Source organism: Notechis scutatus, chromosome 3, assembly GCF_049901735.1.
Source record: "Notechis scutatus isolate UNSWTSFEM ecotype Mainland chromosome 3, rNotScu1.2, whole genome shotgun sequence".
NCBI lineage: Eukaryota > Metazoa > Chordata > Lepidosauria > Squamata > Elapidae > Notechis > Notechis scutatus.
In genome coordinates this window covers 107,647,145-107,668,745 of record NC_142011.1, presented here as the reverse complement: position 1 = coordinate 107,668,745, position 21,601 = coordinate 107,647,145, and the positions used below count along the sequence as shown (strand labels likewise).

Here is a 21,601-nt window from a genome sequence, read left to right as displayed (position 1 = left end):
TAGTGATAGTAGCGGTGAGAAAGAAAGAGAGGTGATGTGTGAGCTCTTGCTACCAGATCTAGTTTGCAAAAATCTAGGTAACCACAAGATGACAACAAAGAGATATAGAAGTTCCTAACTCTCTGCTATGGTCTAGTGATCATGAGCAAATTTTATATGCAAATTTCATATATAAATAAGTTGCTAATGTGTAGCTCTCTAGTTGTCACTGCAATCTACCATCCCTCACCTTTGACTAAACTTACTGAAGTGACCTTAATTAAAATTGAGCAAGCTCACAGGATCACCCTTTGCTCGTCTTTCCCACCATCAGACAAAAACACATTGATTAGACACACCAAAGTTTCTCCTTTGGAATCTTTTATTAACGTATAGAAAATGCATTAAAAAAGGAACTATACAGAGCCTAAGAGCAATCAGGACTAAAAATACTAGTTAACAATGGTTAACAAGCGTATATCCCATTCTGTAAGCTACGGTTCCATTATGGGATCATCGGGAGGGCAATTGCATTTTTTCCCCTCTCCCCCTCATTCTTTTTCACCGGTAAGATTTAGTCTTTGGAGTCTTTCTGAGGGAGCTTTCACGTCATTTGCTTCTTCTGTCAGAGAATAAGTTCAGTTCTCGAATTATACATATACCAAGGAGAGGGCCCATGTTTTAAAAAATATTTTTAAAACTCTTCTGGCAAGAGGTGCTAGCCCGAATATAAGAACTCTTAGACGGTTCAATATCTCAGCTGGATCTGATCCTAGTTCCCCCAGCTTCCTCCCATCCCATCTATTTTTCCTTGCAGACATAGCAATACCTGAACCAATGTAGCACTCATCCTCCTTTAGGCAGTATTACTGGATTACGTGGCATATAGAACTAAGGGTACAGAAAGTCATCAGCAGAGCACCTAGTGACATCCCTGAACAGGAGAAAAAAAGGAAAAAATGTCTATAGGCAGGGACACAAAATGAAAAGGGGGTTACTGTTTTCAGCATTCTCAGAAAACTTCAGAGTCACAGTGGTTTATCACAAAGGGTTCCTTTTGGCTGGAGAGGGCATTGCTTAATTTAATAATTTTGGCCCATTCTGCCTGTTAGGAGGTTGAGAAATAAAGAATAGGAAAAGATACTATCCACCTAGAGCTTATTGTAAGGACTTTTTAAAAAGTCACACTCCTTCATTGTATACATAAACATGCATTTATCCAAGCCTCTCCTTATCTAAGCCACTGCTATCAGATTACCATGTACAAAGAAGGATCAATTAAGCAAAACCGTGTCTTTAAAGGGAAAGTAATCTGTATGGAGTGATATTATGGATGTGCCTTAGGATACTAGTGGATGCCAGTTTCATATACTATCACAAGAAAAATGACTACAAGCAACCTAAAGTATCTCATCTCCTTTGTGTCATGCATGTATTCCTTTGTGTGGAATTGGATGTTATGTCCAAAATCTGCCTCAGCTGAAATAGTAGAAGGTATGTCTCACTGCAAGAAACAATTAAAGTGGGAGGGTCCGATCCAAGGCTTACATCAGAAAGGCTCCCTGGACCTTAAAGAGTTGTGCTGAAGAGAGAATTTTAGATAAACCGAGTACTGCTAAAATTCCTAGTTTCACACAACTCTTAAGGATACAAAGCTTTGGTCCTCTTTTGTCAATGGGTATTTTTATGGGAAGATGGATGAAATTATTAATCCATGTTGTTCTAGTGATTCCTCTCTTGATGCTCTATGCATGGTCTGTAAGTAGTAGTAGTAGTAGTAGTAGTAGTAGTAGTAGTAGTAGTAAGCCCCCATGGAAGTCACTTTCTCAGAGTGGGGATGTTACATGCTTTGATGCTGAAGACTATGCTAAAGTAGCTGTGCTGCCATAATTTTCAAGCAAGCCAGAGAGTTACGAACTAAGAAACCTGACTAAGTATCTCCAAAACCCATTAATAAAGGTTAAAAACAAGAGAAACTGATTTCCATGCTAGGTTGTCATTACCCAAGTCAACAAGGATTGTGCTGGTCACGATGGCTCTTGGGAATGCAGTGTCAAGTGTGCTAGAGAACTTTGTCCACTTTTCTAGGGCGCTAGGATATAGGAATGCAATGCAGTTAGATGGCAAAAGAAAAAAAACAGAGAGAACTGGGAATATCAGTTCATCATGGAATTATTAGTTGTCAAAGTTAACTATTAAACATTCCAAAAGTAAATGGTTGAAATGTGGAAGCAATGATTCCTGAATTCAAATACAATTGAACAAAAATAATGGATTAACATGATTAGCTGATCATTAGGTGATCATTTCGTTAAAAATAAACTTGTCTCGAAGTAGAACTAGGAATAATTGAGCAGATAATGAAGAATATTTTTGTGGAACTTAATGAAAACCAATGGGTGGTAAATTTATTCTCTGAAGGCATGATAGAAAATGCAATTGAAGAAAATTTAGAAGAATACTTTGACCAAGAAGTATAATAAATAATTGAACAAACAATTGGAAAGATTTTACATAACTGATTGGCAGAATGAATTGGCAAGAATAATAACAATTCAAATGAAAGAAAAGGTATGATTTTCACATTAAATGCAAATAAAAAATGAATGCTTTCACTTTATTTTGCAAGATAATAATATGGTAAGCAAAATTATTCAAACATAAAATATGACAGAGAAAAATAAACTGATATTATTCCAGAATTCTATAAGTCAGGATATTTAGTGAAGGAAATTAAAAAAGAAAATCTGACTTGAACAAAAAGTAAAGAAAAAGAAAATAAAACTTCAGAAGATTTAAGTCACTTAAAGAATTTGAAATAGTGCAGCCTTAGAAAAAAATCAACCATAGTCCTGTAGAGCAGTATAATATTGGTCTTGAGACCATTATAGAAGTTTCAGAAGTGAAGAAATGAATTATGGCAATAGCCCAGAAAAGCGAGCATTATAAAATAGGATTAAACAGTTCAAGCAAAATGTTTCATTTTAAGCAAATTTTATTTTGTAAAAATCTTAATTATGATTGGCCAAAAATTTGAAACAACTACAAGACTGGATAAAGGAAAACTATTTTGTTTAGGAAGGTTTCATGGGAAAATAAAGCAGAATATAAGGTAGAATGAATAATAAAAAATGAAGAACATATTTGAAGGAGAACAAATGAAAGGTATCATTATACAACTGAATTCTTTAACTGCAAACCAAAAGAGTAAAAATTCAGAATGAACCCAGGAAGGGATAAATTCAGGGGTGGGATTCAAACTTTTTAACAACTGGTTCTGTGGGTGTTTATTAGTTGGTGGGCATGGCTTGGTGGTCATGTTATTGGCTGGGCATGGCCAACTCAATATCACTCTCATCTCGACGCATCTCGTCACCTGGCCTCTCATGACTGTGGGGATGCTGCAACAGTCGTAAGTGTGAAAAATGGTCATAAGTCACTTTTTTCAGTGCCATTGTAACTTTGAATGGTCACTCCACACCAGCAAAGGAGGGGAAAAAACCTCCAGAGACGTTCCTGAGACAGGAAGTCTAATCCTGCCAAGAATGTAATAAGGGTTAACAGAGAGGCAGTTTCTGTAAGCAACACCAGAATGTTTCCTTCCTGCCTTCCTTACAGGATTAGGCCAGTAATTTCTTCTATCATCCGGGTCTCTGAACTGCTTAGAATGTTAACAACTGGTTCTAGCGAATAGGTGTGAACTGGTAGAATCCCACCCCTGGATAAATTTTACAGTTTTGGGATTAAATACCTTGCGAATCTATATTCCAAATTAGCAACATAGCTAAATAAGCTTCTGTAAACGGTAAAGAATGAAGAACAGATGACAGTGGGAAGAATCTTTCTAAAATGAAAAAAACTAAAGTGAAAGGCACTAATCCTGACCACTATAGGCCTATTACTTGTTTCCACAAGATTTAAGTTGCGCTGCCGCTTTATCTTTTTAGCAAAATGGAACTTTTAAAAATTCACATGGCACGCAAGACCAGAGATTAATGGACAAGGTGATTAATTAAAAACTTAAAAGAGAAGAAGTTTTTTATTGCTTACTTAGACTATGAAAAGGTGCTTGTCTCACTTCCATGTATGTGGACTAAAAAATGCCTAGAAATTTTTGAGATTAGTAAAACATTAAAGTGTTGATGAATGCATGAAATAAATCTAGTAGCCAACAGTGAAATTTACTGGCAAAGTCAAAACTGAATAATTGATGGTGTACTACCATGTTTCTCATAAAATAAGGCCGGGTCTTATTTTTTTTTTGAGCCCAGAAAAAAACGGCTAGGACGTCTTTTCGGGGGTGACTTAATTTCTTCCCTCACTCATACTTCCACCTAGAGTGCCCCATGCGCACTCACCTCTCCATGAGGCTGCCACTGGAAGTTCCCCAAAGGCAGAGTCACCAGCCGCTTCTATCGGCCGGTAGAGCGGCCTCGGGCAAGCACCCACGCGCACTCACCTCGCCACGAAGCTGTTTCTATCAGCCAATGGAAGCTCCCCAAAGGCAGAGTCACCAGCCGCTTTGGGGTGAGGCGTGGCTTCCCACAGGGTGCTCCTGAGAGGAGCACCCCACGTACACTCTCCTCGAGGCCATTTCTATCGGCCGATGGAAGCTCCCAAAAGGCAGAGTCACCAGCTGCTTCCATCGGCCAATAGAAGCGGCTTCATGGCGAGGGGAGTGCGCATGGGGGAGCGGCTGCAAACTTTTCTTAGCAGAAGGGAAGCAAGCTGAGTTTCTCTCTCTCTCTCTCTCTCTCTCTCTCTCTCTCTCTTTCACACACACACACACACACACACACACACACACACACACACACAAACACCACCCCTACTAGTCCTCGTCCCTGCACCTTCTGGCAAAAGAAGGTCTCAGCATCTGCGGGGTTCCCACTACCGCCCTCCCCAGGCCAGACCTTTTTCGGGCACCCTGCCAAAGTCCCAGGGCAGCCGACCTCCCTTTACCTGCTGCCGCTGCTGATTTGGGGAGCGGGGGGGGGGGCACCAGGGAGGGAAGAGGAGGCAGCAGAGCTCGGCTACCCTTAGAAGGGAGATCGGGTGAGCTCCTGAAAGGAGACGCGGGACCGGTCCTCGTAGAAATGGGGCTGAGGGGTGAGTGTGAAAGGGTCATCGCCACAGCACAGGAGGGCGGGAGGGAGCTGGAGCAAAGAAGGGCAGGAGAGAAGCTAAACCGTCCTTTCTATTGCTCTGGTGAGGGCCAAATATTTGCAGGGGCTGGTTGGAAAGGCCTAATTTTAGTATGAACCTTGAGTTGGGGTGGGGGGAGCTGAATGGTGAAGGCACTCTGCACATGATCCGAGGCAATCCTGCCACAGCTCATGGGTGGCGTTGCTAACAGTTGGGGGGAGTCACCTCCTTTTCTCTCTCTCTCTCTGAGTGCCTGAAAGAGTGCCTGTCATTAACCAATTAACCAACGCCAGTCTTGGAATCCCTTATTTCGGCATAATTCGGGACGAGAGAGGAGCCGTAAAACCAGGGACTTGGCGATGAGGTGCAGGTTCTTTTTTTTTTTTTTTTTGATTGAGTTCAATCACGAGACATTTCTTGATTTCATCAGACGTTGGAGGCGTTCAGAAGAACTTTTGAAAAACTTGTGGGTCTAACTTTGAGAAGCAATGAGTTTGGTCCTCTCAAATGGCGGAGGTTCGGGATGGTCTTTGGAGACCTCCCCTCTTTTAGCTGAGGGAGACCTGGGCGATTTTAGGCTAAAAGCTGCCCTGGGGAGATTGATCAGAGAACGGGCAAGAAAGCAAAAGAAGAATACATTTGGGCTAAGGCGTTTTCTCCCATTCCCTCTGTCGCAATCTCACAATTTTCATCCAGACACAGATACGCGTGTGCTTTCTCTCCTGCCCCACTGGTAGATTCAAAGACAACTAATGCGAGCTCCCCTCACGAGGCCATTTCTATCGGCCGATGGAAGCTCCTCAAAGGCAGAGTCGGCAGCCGCTTCTACTGGCCGATAGAAGCAGCTGGTCACTCTGCCTTTGGGGAGCTTCTATCGGCTGATGTTCTATCGGTAGTAGATCAGGGTATTCTAGCCTAGGCTACCTGCATGGTGCTCCTAAAGGCAAGTTTTCTCCCCCCTTCCCTTCCCATTTCTCTTCACTTCGTGTAGTTCTAACGAATGATGTGAGAAATGGTGGGGAAATGCATGGTTTAAATAGGCCTAAATTTTGGGGGCGGGGCTTAATTTCACCTCATGCCTAGAAATCATGCTGGGCCTTCCTATTGGTGGAGGTTGTATTGTTGGAGAAACACGGTATTAACTCAGTGTCAGTTCTTAGCAACCACACAGATGGACTCCAGTTTAGTCTTTCAGGTCTTCCTGTGGTACACACACTGTCACTGAAATCAAGTCCATTCATCTTGCTGCTGGTTCTTCTTCTTTTATTACTTTCACCTTTCCCAATATTGTGGTAGACAATCTCAAGGAAATATGTTTTCACTTAATATAACCGCTATGGTCATTTGTGTCTCAAATGAGAACTCTGAATTGATTTGTTCCATTATCCATTTGTTTCTTTTCTTGGCTATCTGTTGCACATGTCTTCTCCAACAGCAATGTTCTTTCTATCCTGCTTCTTCGTGTCCAATGTTTGCTTTCAATAAATGGGACAAAAAAGAAATTCTGTGGCTTGCATAATTCTGACATCTGTAGGTATTCATAGGTTGTGGCATCTGAATATTTTTTCTAAGGCCTTTAGACACTCACCTTTAATCAGCATAAAAGTTGAATGAAAAAGGAAAAAATATACAGTCTTGTCTCACTTCTTTGCCACCCAGGGGGCAGTCTGATTTATCATGTTGCATCTGGACACAATTAGTTAAAATTAGAAAAATGTTCCCATCATTATCACAATCACTATTTGTTTTAGCAATAATGCCATCCTCACATTCAAGCAACTCTTAAAACAAGATCTAAAAATAATTCATGAAATGGATGATCTAAAGTTATTTGAAAAGCTAAAGGAAAACTTGAATCTCTACTGGAGACAGTCCATATATTTAGTGAGGATATAAGAATGCACCTTTGTCTATACAAATGTGCAACTTTGAAGATTGAAGGAGGCAACATTGTTAAAGAAGACTGATTACAGCTAATGAATGCAAATGCCATGGAACAATTGACACCAGAAAAAGGTTTATTAAGGATTAATGGGAAGCTTCTGACTTACTACATGAACAATTTTGATTATATCAAACAAATTTTAAAAATTGAAAACAAAATTAGGCATGGGGTATATAATTAAAGCCATAAACACTTGGGCTGTTCCTTTAGTCAATATAGTGTGGGTATAATTGATTGGGCTCAAGCTGAATTAGACATACTTGATTAAAAAACTCAAGAAAATTAATGACCATGCTTTCTACACAGGAGGTGAAATTGGTAGGTCGCCAGAAGTAAAGGTGGGAGAGAATTACTCCAAGTCAAGCAAACAAGGGTAGAAGAGAAATACAGCCTGAATGTTTATAATAGGCACAAAAAAAAGTACTACTGGTAGAAGTTTGTAAAACCTAATTAATGCCTGGAAATGTAAACCTCTTCATACTCAGTATGATATTGAAAGAAAATAAAATCAAAATTTGACTTGGCAGTGGCTAAAATCCTTAAAAAGAAATTGAACAATAATCATGGCAGCTCAAAAGCACAATATGCAAGCAAACATTAATGCCAAAACTGAAGATATTTCAAATGATAACAAATACTATGTAAGATCAAAGAATACCTTATTAGTGGCTTAGCAAAACTAAGCCAAACTGAGTATATAATCTATGGACAGAATTGCAAAAAATTGCCATTGGAATTTATGTAAACCATTTGGTTTCACAAAAGCTATGGAATCATAAACTTGAAAAAGCCTTAGAAAGTGAAGACAGGATTGTGTGAATTATGGATCAGTACATTCTTGAAAGGCAACAAACTATTATTATTAAGAAGAAGAAATATTCCATAAATGTAGCAATCGAAGGAGATACTTGAACAAATTTGAAAAACAAATGGAAAAAGTAGCAAAATATTATGATTTGCAAATTGCAGTGAATTACTTTGGAAGGAAAAAAAATCCCCTAACACCAATCTAATTGCATTGTTGGAGCCATATTAAATAATTCATCAAATATGTGCAGGTTTTAAATTTATAAGACTTAATAGTGTTGACTTTGCCAAAACAAAACAAAAACCTCTTGCTGGGAACTTTCTACATAGTATGACAATACTTCTATGAATTCTAGGCTCTTCGTAAAACCTAACCATTGGAAAGAACCCAATCTAATGATATTCATTGGATTAATAGATGATGATGATTATGATGATGACATACCCCAAAGGAATATTCCATCTGAAATCTAAAATTTGCTGGGCAGATAGGATACTTAAAAACTTTCTGTAAGTTAGATTATGTTTCTACTTTTTTTTAACTTTAGAACAAATGTCCCTAAAACAATGTGTATGATAATTTTACTGTTCCTCCTTGCTTATTGTCAGTTATGCAAACCTAGTAACTCATAAAGTAGTTTGGCTAATCTAAGGTAAAGTGGAGACAGTTCCTTCCTTGATTCCATGCCATATATCCTTGATTGCATTACTAGGTGGTTGTTGTGTACTATTCTATTCTCTTAAAATATCCTTCCTTCCTTCCCCAATAATGCCTTTTTTACCTGGTATGGTGTTGCCAACAGTAATAAACTCACAGCCAAATCAAAAGAACATATTCATTTACTGACCTTCAGCATCTTTGCTGTTAATTTAGATGTTTCCCATGCTTCTGTTTATTTAAAATTCTGTTATTTGATTTCTAAAGGGCAACTATAGATGCATATCCTGTTAAAATGTTTACAAAAATGTCACTAACTTGCGTTGGTTCACTCTGCAGTTACAATCTTTATATAAACTCATGTTAAGAGGGATCTGTTTGGGTTTACAGACACAGTGATTTATACAATGCTTTGTGAGCTAATGGATCACTTTTGCAGTTATGGAGGAGATACACTAAACTGCTATTTGTGAGGGCAAGAACCAATTCAGAGAATTGGTCAGCACATGCAGATAGAAGAATAAGTGTTTGAAATGGATTGGATTAAGGTCTGCTGCCTATCTAATTAGTCTTACATTTTATTGAAAAGGACAAAGCCTGAAACTTGTACAACCTACAAACATGAATGTGCCTTCATGTTCACTTGAATGTGCCTTCATGCCTAACCAACTCACAGAACTTATAAGCACACAAGGCTCTGGGGCAAGATAAGCTCCAGTTCATCATGCTTGTTTTCTATGTGTAAGAGATACATGTGCGGATCTCCCCACCCCTCCACTTGGTATTATGAAGGAAGACAGGTTGGGGACCATGATAGAAAATATAGACATCTATGTTAAGATTTTTATTATTTATAGTGTGGAAACTTTTTTTGTTTTAGAAAAACACAACACGGAGGCTTTTGGGACTGAGGCTGCAACTGCCATGGGCTGAAAGAAGTCTAGAGAGACTTGACTGGGAAAATTACATGGGAAGATGTGTTAAGATAAATACACATCCCGAAAGCTGGTTCAGATAAACTCCTATTTCCACTTGCTGATCTTTCTTAAAGAAAATAAACAAACAGCTACATTTGGGTTCCAGAGATTATTCCCAAGGGTGAACAATATTCCCCAATAAAGGAGGACAATATTTGTGTTTTGGTGATCATGTTGTAACTATATAGTTGGAAGTAATTATATAAAGAATTTGCCTTCTTAAGTCTTGCCTGCATTTCCTCCTAGTCATAGCATGAACAAGCCTTGGCTACCTTTTTTTCTACCATATTTTGCCCGTCTGGTATTAAAATAGACCTTTTGTTCTCCTGACAGTTTCTGTCATGGATACCCTCTGGCATCCTTCACTGATCATTTGGTTGCTGAGCTCAAGAGATGGGATTACTCCAACCCCTACTAGTCACTATAGGCTGCTGTGAGCACAGCCCTTCTTCTATAGTTGCTTTGCACTGCCAGCTAAGGCCAATTTGGCTACGGTTGCAGCATCCTTCCATGTAATGCCATATTGGCACTTGCTGGCCGGGTATTTCAGTGGCTGCTTGTAAATATTGTGGTCTCTTGGATGAAAATTAGTCCTGTACTGCATAGAAGATCAATATAAACTGGGAAACAGATTTCTGCTAGCTATGGTCACCCCTGGATGTATTACAGACTTTCCCCCTTGTACCTACAAAAAAAAGAGAGAGAGATTTCAAGTGATTGCATATTTTACAATTTTTGCTACGTTTATTATTTCTAAAAGGACTTGCACATATGCTACACTTGTTGCCTTGCCCTTTTGAGGGCTAATATACTGCAATTGCATTTCTTGTAGCCATGTGTACAAGACTCTACTACAGTAACTCATGTAGCCTCTGGTGGCAGTGGGGATGGCTGTGTAATTCTGTCCTTCCATTCTGGATTTGGCAGTGCTGGGTTACAATGCTGTTATTATATGGGGGTCAATTCCAGTTGTGGGTTCTCTGTGCCTGGCTACCACCTAGTTTAGTGTACTCATTGGCCATTTTCTGCCAGCAGTGCCCTTCCCTTGCAGCATTAGATAAAGATGGATCTCACTCATTGGATCTCACTCATTAATGTTCCTCTCTCCTCTGCTCTGTGCTACCCCTTTTGCTTTTTATGAGTCAGCTGGGCTATTTTTGAACATGGGTTCAGGTTCTTTCAGAAGAGTGCTAAACTTGTGTTCAGAAATACCCTGAGGGGTCATAGACACAGAGGAGGAAGTTATGAGGATCACTGGGAAAACACCTGTCTACTTTTCCCCATTCCCCACTCTTTAGCACCAACTATTTGCTAGGTAGAGAATTTGATTGATGGCTCAACATACTGTTTTAGGCATCCAACTAAAATGGCCCCTCCATTCCATCCTTTCTAGGAAGACTAATTGGTGATGACACTGGGTGGGAACGGAAACAAGCCAGAGTAATCCACAAATCCCTTTCCTTAACTTAGCCTCTAATAAAAAGAAGGCAAAACAATATGGAGTGAGAACAGTCTAGAAGTGAGGACTTTGCTTCCAAATAGAGTTCAGAGTGTGTATGTCTACACCATTCATATCTATAAGCTAATTTGTGAATGTGAAGATTACTGTTTTAGGAATTATATATGCTTGTTTATGTGTATGCATATATGTTTGTGTATGTATATATGCATATGTCTGTATATGTATATGTGTGTGTGTATCCTTGTTGTCTGCTCAGGGCAAGATGGGATCGACATGAGTTGAAATAAATAGCTCATTTGACTTCTCTTCCTGGCAGCCTTATGCTGACTCAATAGGCATCATTGTGAAATGGGTCCAAATATCTTTAAAAATAGCTCTTTGAGCTCCTCCCTCTCAGTACCCTCTGGTAAAGCAGGCTGGCATATAAAAGAAAGCATCTATAACAGGGCTGAATAGGGCCAACAGATCTAGACTGCAAAAATCTGGATGGCAAAAAAAGATGGAGAGAAAATGCTAACTCTTTCTGTCATCTACTGGTGACTTGGATTTTTGCTGCTCAGATCTAGTGGCCATAACCAACAGTAGAATTTGGGCAAAGACAAAGATCTTAAATGAAGCCATTGACTAATAATTTCAAGAAGGAATGGAATGAAAACCCAAAGAAGTGGGGCTGGGCTGGAGCCCAATAGGTTCCTAGGAATGATAGCAAGCATTAAGGTTGTTCTTTTATCAAAGTTAGTCAGCCCTCTGGGGTATCATGGTGTTCCTCAGCCCTCAGCATGGAGCAGGTTTCTACCTCAGTTTTACTTTTGTTCTTGTCATATTATAAAATGCAAATGCATGACAGAAAAGGACTGCATGTCCAGAAGGATTCCTGCCATTTCACAGTTGTACTGATCGGCGTTTCCTCCCGAGGGAGTTGCGATGGTTATATGGCCGCATTTTCATTTCCACAAAAGGTATGGAGAACTCGTGTCCTTTCCAATGGTACCAGTTAATACCCTGAAGGCCAAAGAGAGGAAAAGGGATCAATATGCTTGGAACCATTTGCACAGCACCTCTTTCCAGTTATGAGATGCAAATATATCGCACTCTTTCAAGCCAAAATATCACAATAATTTGAGTGGGAACAGTTCATAAAAATGACAAAACTTTTATCAAACTTGTCTAGCTATCCTCACCCTTACGGATGTGGTATCACTACTTATGTAGTACCAAACATTTGGACATAAATATTGTGAACAATGAGGTGTTAAACAAAAGACCACTTCGGGCTGCAGATAAAGAGATTATATTTTTATTTATTGTATATAATCTCTCTGTGAGTAGAAAATACAGATAGCCATCTGAGATGGATAAAAGATAATTTGGGCTTGATATTTTAGTTGTTGTTATCACTCTAGAATGCATATAATCCTATTATTTTGTAAGAACCAGAATTAACTAATCAATCTTAAGACACTAAATTTTTTAATTTTTTTTCTCCATATAAATCTCCTCAACATAGAGGCTACTGGTACATTTAAAACAGTGAGACTTTTTTCCTGCTGTGTTTCATTCTCTACAAGGGCTATCCTTTAATGGCCAAAAGGATTGGAATATTCAAATTTATATTTTACCTGGACACTGGTTTAATGTAGTGCGGAATTCTAACTCTTCCAAACTGTTGCCCCATACTCTGTTTTTTAAATATAATATTTTCTGTTTTATTTTAAAACAGTTTCCTAAAGCTCTAAATATAAAAGCTTATGTAATTAATAGGGAATATGCATAACAACAACAATAATATTAGCAATAAACTCCAGGCATGGGGAAACTATAAACTATGACCATACTGATAGCATTTTTTCCATACTGGGGTTTGAACTTTATGCCATGTTGCTTTCAAACTGTAAGTATCCCATAGAAAGTATACTTTGCTGCAGTGGCTCCATCAGTAGATATCTGGGCTGTTAAGAAAATTATGTAGACTGGGGTTAGTTCCAGATGAGTTTCTCCTCCCCATAGATATTATTTGCTATTGTTGTTGTTGTTTTTAAAAAAGCTTTTGGCATTTAGAGAAAATGTAAACTGCCTTTTGTTATTAGTTATGTGGGGTTCTTGGTGCTGATGTTTCATTACCCAAACTAGGTAATATAATCAGTGCTACTAGTTAATTTGATCCCTGAAACTAATCATATCTAAATGACGAACTGACAGGCTTCTCATTCACTCTTATACCCTTGTCAGAAGAATAGGCTCTTTCTTGCAAACAGTACTATATTGATCCTGCTCTTACCTGGCTGTGCCGGGATTCACCATATTTACCATTGAGGTTAGTTCGATGGCAGTTTTTATACCACCAGGCCCCTTTGTATGACATAGCACAGTTTGTAACGGCAACATCATTGTCCCTGTCTTTGGTGGAAAATGGACGTCCCTGATGATAGCTGAGTGAATCCCCTGCAAAATAAGGCATCAATTTAATTTTTTCCATCTTTCTCTCTAGGAGACAACAAAGGATTAATATATCCATGTTGGTTTCCTGAGGACTACAATAATATCCAAGAACTATAAGAAAACTCTGATTCTGGAGCTAAGAATTTAAATGTCTTCACTGCACCTGTTTTGTTTCATATGCTCAGGTGACCATCATCAAACAGTGTTTGCTAAGCGATGTATGAGATTCACACTTACATGTGTGAATCATACAATAGTAATTAGAGCTAATATTTTTTTATCATTTTCTGTATGCATATAAGTCTTAAGAAGACTAGAGATGACTCTAATATTTTGAAGAGTGACATAACAGAAATGACTGCCGAGTTTTACAAAAGTTTACATCAAAGAAGGCAAAATGGAGCTTCTTAAATCTCCTGGGAACATACTCTAACTCTATACCTTCCTTATCCTTCTTTGTCACAACTATTTCTATACTAAATAGTTTTTCTGTCTTTTGGCAGCTGAAATAAGTTTGTTATATAGCTCAAGTATTGTACTATGATGAACAGAATATCAGCCCATATAAACTGTTGATCCTCTGTGATTTCCTTGTAGAAATTGAATCAAATTAAACAGTGGCAACATCAGGATCTTAAGAACGAACTGTTGCATATAAATGGGTTGTACTGTAAACAGACAGCATTTGGTTATTTATTTTTGTAGGAAGAGAGGACAGCTGAACATTTTGACATAAAACAGTAGCTTTCAGAGTCGGTGGCTACATCCTCCAATATACACCTTGTTCCAATACATATGCATATTTTATGCTGGTTTTCAGGATCCTTAGACACTGCACTGTTAAATGAGTAGCATTTTCAGCTTTTGAGACAACTGAGATACTAGAACAACTGATCAAACTTTTTAAAACTTAAAAAACCCCTACCATTAGTTTCTATAAAATTTGTTTTTATAGAAATTGATTATGGAATCAATTTGATATGCAGATGTTAAAGGGTCTAGGTTAACTCGCTGCAGCTGACTCATCCTGGCTGTCTCGCCTCAGCTATCTCATGCCCAGGCAGCTTGCCCCGGGACAACTCCCTGTAGGACAATTCAATATGGGCCACTCAAGAGACGGACAAGAAAATTGAAGCAGGCCTTATCTTGCTTTAAGTTTGGATCTTCTCAAATTAGAAGTCCTTGAGGCTGAGGTGAGCCAGAGCCTGGAATCCCAGAAGTCCATTGGCCAAGCCTGAAGCAAGCACTGCATGCCTGGGTACTCCCTGCATGGATTCAGGCCGTGGTGCATCTGTGAGAGAAGGCCCACCACTGCTGTCATTTCTTCTATGCATGGCCATTGCAAGGACCAGCTGCTCTGCTGACATCCAGGTACTGGTCTTGCGTCTCTGGCCTGGCCAAATGCTCAGGGCTGGAAGGAGAAACGATGGACTTGGGGCTCTCTGGTAGCTTCATTTTAAAAGGGGTTACAAATTTCTCTGGGGATATTTACTCAGCCAGAAATAATTCCTAATTGGTCCAGTAGCATTTTCCTTCCCAGTCAATGAAAGATTCCACAGGGATTCCTGGGATCAGCCCATTTGCTCCCACTCCGCCATAAGGAGTCAAAAGCAGAAAAAAAAGGTCTGACAGCAGCATCCTTCAGGGTGAGCATCTGCTTTTCCACTCCCCAATACTCCCCCTTCTCCAGGGGTGGGTTTCAATTTTTTAAACAACCAGTTCTGTGGGCATGGCTAGGTGAGTGTGGCTAGGTGGGCATGGCCATGTGACTGGGTGAGTGTGGCTTCTTTTTGCAGCACACCTTTTTTTGCCTCCTGGGGCTCATGGAAGCCTCCTGGGGGGTGTTTTTGCTCTCAGAAGGATTCCCTGGGACCCAGGAAGGCAAAAAATGGAGCCCGGGGGGTACAGCATCCCCCGTGCTCCATTTTTTGGGCCTTCTGGGCCTCAGGGAAGCCTTCTTGGGGGTGTTTTTGCTCCCAGAAGGCTTCCCTGGGGCCCAGAAGGCAAAAAACAGAGCACGGGGGAGGTGTCGCACCCCTACCCTGTGACCCTCCCTCTGCGCCCCTTTTTGCCTCCTGGGACTCAGGGAAGCCTCCTGGGTGAAGCTGATCATCAGAACAGCTGATTGTTGGGAGAGACAAAAAAGAAATACCTTAAAGAGTGACTGGGCAGGGGAGAATGCAGTCAGTGATGTCGGGCATGCGCGTGATGTTGCGCATGCGCGGTAAGGACTCACTGGCTGGGGAGGGGAGGGTTGGGCAGAGAGGGGCAGGGCCAGCCAGGGGCACGATTTGCCAGTTCTCCAAACTGTAGAATCACAACAACCAGTTCTACAGAACCTGTCCGAACCAGGAGTATCCCATCCCTGCCCTTCTCCTCTCTCTCAGTCTCAGCTCCAAATCTGACATTTCCCTGCAAGTCTGTTTTTTTAATAGAAGAGCAACAAAGATGATTAGGGGACTGGAGGCTAACACATATGAAGAACAGTTGCAGGAGTTGGGTATGGCTAGTCTAGAGAAAAGAAGGACTAGGGGTGACATGAGAGTAGTGTTCCAATAACTAAGGGGCTGCCACAAAGGGAGGGTCAACCTATTCTCCAAAGCACCTAAAGGCAAGATGAGAAGCAATGGATGGAAAACCTAAAACTATGAAGAAATTTCCTGAGAGTTAGAACAATTAATCAGTGGAATGATTTGCCTCCAGAAGTTGAGAGTGCTTCAACAGTAGAAATTTTTAAGAGGAGATTGGACAACCATTTGCTTGAAGTGGTATAGAGTTTTTTGCCTGAGTAGTGGGTTTGATTAGATGACCTCCAAAATCTCTTCCAACTCTATTATTCTGTTATTTTGAAGAGGAGAATGACTGGGAGTGATGTCAAGGAAGTGGTTCTAAAGGTGAAAGCACATAGATTAGTTCCATCCTCTTCCCCGCCCCCCACATCCTTCATTCGCCCTGCTCCATGAGAGGAAGATCTGTTGAGATGGTCTGGGATGGGAGGAGTAATTCATAAAAGCATACCAGCAGTGCCATTATATTCCCCTATCCGGAGCTTGTAGAGACTCCTGGCGTCTCCAATGGAAAACTTGTTATAATAGGCAAAAGTTGTTTCTTGACCATCTCTCATATCTATCCGCAGTTCATAGCGCCCTTGTGATGTGATCTTGTGCATATTATCTAACCCTGGAGAGAACATAAAGAGAGATTTTATAAGACCTTGTATCTAGAGATCGGTAAACAATGAATAATGGAATTCATATTTCAGATGGCATCGAATTTGGATTGAGAGCAGAATGGATATCTACCCTAGGCCTACTTGTAAAAAGAAATCTCTCAATTTTCCAGGTACACTTCCAATTTTGGGTGATGTGATGGAAGGTTCTAGATAATGGACCTCAGAAATTATCCCTTCCCTTTGAAACATCCTCAAATGTAGTCTTGGCTTTTCACTGCAGATATTTATGTCTTATTTGGTTATACTTTATCAATTTATTATATTGTATTCAGGAAAGAATTTATAAAAATAAAGACCAATAAAATGTAAAAATATTTCATTGGTTGGGCTAAAGATACTAGTTTCCTTGAAAGATCCAAATAAGTCTCTACAATATTTTTTATTACTATGCTGCGTATCTGATTTGGAAATCTTCTCTTCCAAAGCCAACTTGATGAACTTGCTGTATGGGTGTGAAGGCCGCACTTATAATAGAATTACTATTAAAAACAACAACACTGATCCATTTGCATTATTCTTTTGAAGAAGGGATAGTTTTTTTGTTTATCACATCTAGAAACCTTTCATGATGGTTATAGAAAGCTCTTTATACTGAATGTCAAGCTGTTTTCACCCAACTACCATTGGTATTCTCATCTTATATGGGCAAACTACTCAGCATGCACATCCATGAATTTTCCAAGATCATGAAATCCTCGAGATGCAGGGACTATTTAATGGATATCATCACACTTATCTGAACCATTTTATTCCAATCATTTGTTTTGTATGTTTCCCTCACTGAAATTCATGACTATGCTGAAAAACTCTCTAGTGATTCTCCCATCCTGCCCCTTTAAGCACCTTAAAGGAATAGATAGAGGCTATTAACCTCTCTTCAAATGTTTTGCTTCTCAGATGGATTTCCAGATTATGTTTTTTCCTGGGAATGGGTGAGATATGGTGAGGGAGAGGTCAAGGAGCCATGTGTTTTAATCTTCTAGGGAGAAACAAAGAAATCTGACAGCAAGTTAAAGAGCAAAATCCTGCTACCTCAATGAAATGAAGAAACACAATCAGCAGAATCTCTTTTCTGCTACTCTAGGTATAGAAAAGGAATAGTTTGACTCCTTAATAATTTTCTTCTACAGGTCTAAGGAGACAATGAAGTGAAAAATGAAGTTCAATTTTTTTATCAAAATGCTCATCCGGAATACAGTAGTCATAAATTAAAAATTATAGTTGTTGGTAAAAAGGAGCTTTAGGGCTACCTTTCATGATTAAATAACTTTGCCAATTTGGTTCTTTGTTTTATGGAAGAGAAATAGTCTTAAATTCTCCTCCACAGATCCAGGCATATGTATTAGACTAAACTGATACTGAACATTTGTGTACAGTAGATGGCAGCATCTACTTGATCTTGGTTGTTTCTAAGGCAGGATTGAGCCTGGTTAAGGCTTGGAAGAGAAATCACTAGGAAATCCAAAGGCTGCAGGGTAGACTGGGAATTTGGGGGTGGGGTGGGGACGCTTGTGCATTACTGACCAGAAATTTATATAGTCATAATTATGAGTCAGACTCAGTTTGAGAGTGCAGCTAGATTAGGGATTAGCATCTTCTCAACACAGACTTTCTTGGGGTATGTTGTGTTTAATGTAGTACATAGTCTGTCATAGAAGAACAGAATTCTCTATAATAAAGGAATTAATTTAATTATGCCCTAATGATATTTCCTTAGAATGTACTAAGGTAGGGATAGGAATTGTGCTTCCTATACAATTGCCGGTTGAAAGGAATATAAAGTTAATGCACAATAATTCCCAGGCATAGGCTTTTCTTTCAGCAGATACTATAATGCGTGACTGCATGTAATATAATTAAAAATATACATGTGTAAGACAATGATTCCATGCTATCTGAACAAAGAATTTGATCAACACAATCTATGGAAGCAAAAAGGCAATTTGGATTGTCGTGTTACCTGCAAAATAAGGTAGAAGCCTTTCTATGTGCTTTCATAGCATGTGGTTTGTCATTAATAAAAATCAGAACAAAAAATGAATAAAGCTGGCAAGCCAATCAGAGTATTTGTTGAGGCAGAGAGAACAATGATTAAAAAAGGCAATTGGGGGAAAGAGGAGACAGAGAGATGTGTACAGTTGCTATGATAAGCAAATATCTAGTTTCTCCACAGACAGTGTAAGTGGCAAACAAAGTTAGTGATTTGTTACCCAGCCAGAACTCATCCTCCAGGTTTCCAAAGCCAATGCGATAGTCTGCCCATTTGCGAAAGAAATCGGTCAATCCATTCTGTCTTCTCTGGAAGACCTGCAAGGAAAGATCAAGGTGAACGATATTGTAAGAAATAAAAAAGACTTGCAATATGTATTGCAGGAAGATGTGTGATTTTCTAAAAGAAAACTTCAAAGGGAAAAAGTTGACGAGTTTAAAATAGACATAAGAAATTCCAGGGAGTTTCTGAACTGGTTGTACTCTTTCTTTACATTCAGTGCAAAACTTTATTTATCAGATTTTTAAACCGCTGCATTTTTTTTTTACTCCAGACAGTTTACATATCTAAAAACATCTACAACAATACAAATGGAAAAAGTAAAACCATTAAAATCATTACCATTGATTTCAGTAAAAAAAAAAAAAAAAAAAACTTCTGTGTAGAAAGATGGAAAGATTTGGCATTACCCACTATGGAGGAATAAATGATGGAAATGACAGAACTTACTAAGATGAACAAATGAATTCTTTGATTTCTTTGATTATTAACATTAATCTGGAAACCCCTTATGGACTTTTTATGAAAGAAAGAAAATGATTTTGTGGCTTATGGTTTTGATGATTAAAAAGGCTATAGAAAAAAGGAAGTTAGGATGAAATCTTATGGGGATAAGATATTTAAGTTCTCTCTCTCTCCCTCCCTCCCTCTCCCTCTCCCTCTCTCTCTGTCACACACACACGCACACACATATTATCTGATCTTTTTTTGTTTAAAATGTTTTAATAAAAACTATTTAAAAACACTTTAGTGAAGCTATATTAATTAATTACCCACAAATTTTCTGGATCAGTTTTATTTTGACCTACATCTTGAAGACCTGCATGGTTGAAGCAAGCTGTGGCTTGCCCCGAGAGAGAAGTATATCTTCCTAGCCCCAGCTATACCAATGCTGGTAGAGGGAACTATGATATTTTTTCCCATATAGTTTGTATTAGACAGATTAATTCTGGTTGAAGGAGGTAGTCCTGAAGATATGAATATTTAATACTGAATCTTGATTATTATCTCTTTCTAATCTTTATTGCTATACCAGTAGTTCTATAAACATCTAAAATATGATTTCTTCCCCAACTCTTTCAGGAAACCAGGGATGATTTCTGGTTGATAGGATATGTTGCTGGACAACGTCTCAGGTAAATTAACATGATATGCTAGATGGAACCTAAACTATTTCTGCTTAGCTGTTAGAGCAGCAAAAACAAACTTTTTTTAAAAAAAATTAAGCCAATTTTGAAATTCACTCCAACATGGGCAGCTTTATCTGTGAAAGTTTGAATATGAAATTGAATAAGTAAGCTTTAAAGTGGATGGAGTAGGAATATTTTTTTCTTCAGGAATTCATGAAGATTATGTAAGAAATGTTTGGATTTTATGGCCTTACTTGGTTTTACAGTATGTGAGTGCTTTATTGTTACTTTGCTACCTCTGATCTATCTTTTGAGGATGGCTAATACACAATATTGACTGCAATCTAATCCTTTATATGTGTTTTTGTTTATGTGTGAGTGTGTTTGTATCCGTGTAATCTTCCATCTCCTACATATGAAATGAAAATATCAGCAACAAGGCTTTTTACCCATACCTTGATTAAAAATGAAACACATTTCCTTTTGAGATTAAATCACCTTGTAGGTCTTCTGTAGCCTGTCCTGGGTCCACACATTCCCTCTCGCTGCAATATATTGAGCAGTGAACATGGAAATTTCACCGTTGATTAATTTCCTGATAGAACCATGAATCAGTTGCAGCTTCACTCCCAAAAGGAGTTTCAGTGTAAAACCAATCACAAGGAACCTGATTGTAACTATTATTAACTTAGTCCTCAGGGCATGGGAAATAGAGTATCTCAGCAAGACGTTCTGATGTTTGATTCATGTTTTTCGTTCCTGCCTTACATCCTTTATCTAAGAACTTTCATTTAGGTAGACTATACAGTAAGCACCTGTAAGTCATCCCCCACACTTTTGCTTTCCAAAATAAATTTTGTTTTGAAGATCAGCCATTTAAATGGGCCTCAATATACTTTTTTCCATTTACTTGTTCTATAACAACAACCCTTAGAGTTTCACTCTAATAATCTCAAAGCATCTGATGGACTAAAATGTTTTTTCATGATTTAAGATTCTTTTCAGAAAGCTCTGCTCTGCTATCTCTAATTTAAAAGTGAAGAGATGAAAGAATTGTGGGGGGAAAATGAACAAAGGCAGTTATTTTGGCAAACATTCAAAACATAAGTTGGTATTTGTAAAATGAAAAGTTGCACTACACAAAAGTGGTATCATTTATATGCTAGACAAGATGCATTCGTTTTCTTCTACTTCTGATAACTGAACTGGATAACGTGGCATTGTTTATTCACTTACAATCCATCCACCGCCATCTGTAGTCATATCACAGTATACTTGCACTCTCTGGCTGAGATCCCCATTAAGGGAAATGGTGTAAACGCCACTCAAATTGTCACCATTGATCAAATGCTGGGCACAGTCTTGAGGATTCATAAACACACGGCCTCCTGTAGATTAGGGCAATAACAGCAGAAGAGAGATCAGGATTGTTTACATATTACACTATGAGGGATATCATTCATAACTAATTAAGATCAATGAAATAAGTCACATCCTATGAGTTTACTTCAAAGAAAACAAAATACATTCCTTAATATGAATATCACTAGCATTTTTT

The 21,601-nt window shown here is 38.8% G+C and overlaps 1 protein-coding gene and 1 long non-coding RNA gene across 4 annotated transcripts in view; one reads left to right on the top strand and one right to left on the bottom strand.

Moving 5' to 3' along the window:
- Positions 1-1,413: 1,413 nt before the first annotated feature.
- LOC148131327 (uncharacterized) lies at positions 1,414-3,212 on the top strand. Its single transcript, XR_015748728.1, has 2 exons — positions 1,414-1,733; positions 1,764-3,212. It is a non-coding gene; the product is annotated as an uncharacterized LOC148131327 (long non-coding RNA).
- Positions 3,213-7,124: 3,912 nt separating this feature from the next.
- TNR (tenascin R) overlaps positions 7,125-21,601 on the bottom strand; it is a 481,637-nt gene continuing 467,160 nt past the window's right edge. For all 3 annotated transcript variants that reach the window (XM_087960907.1, XM_026669153.2, XM_087960908.1), the window contains 5 exons: positions 21,280-21,431; positions 18,855-18,951; positions 16,431-16,592; positions 13,252-13,415; positions 7,125-11,975 (listed from right to left, as the gene is read on the bottom strand). In XM_087960907.1, the coding sequence (XP_087817033.1) occupies positions 11,856-11,975; positions 13,252-13,415; positions 16,431-16,592; positions 18,855-18,951; positions 21,280-21,431 (695 nt within the window). In that variant the 3' untranslated portion in view covers positions 7,125-11,855. The remainder of the gene's footprint in view (positions 11,976-13,251; positions 13,416-16,430; positions 16,593-18,854; positions 18,952-21,279; positions 21,432-21,601) is intronic.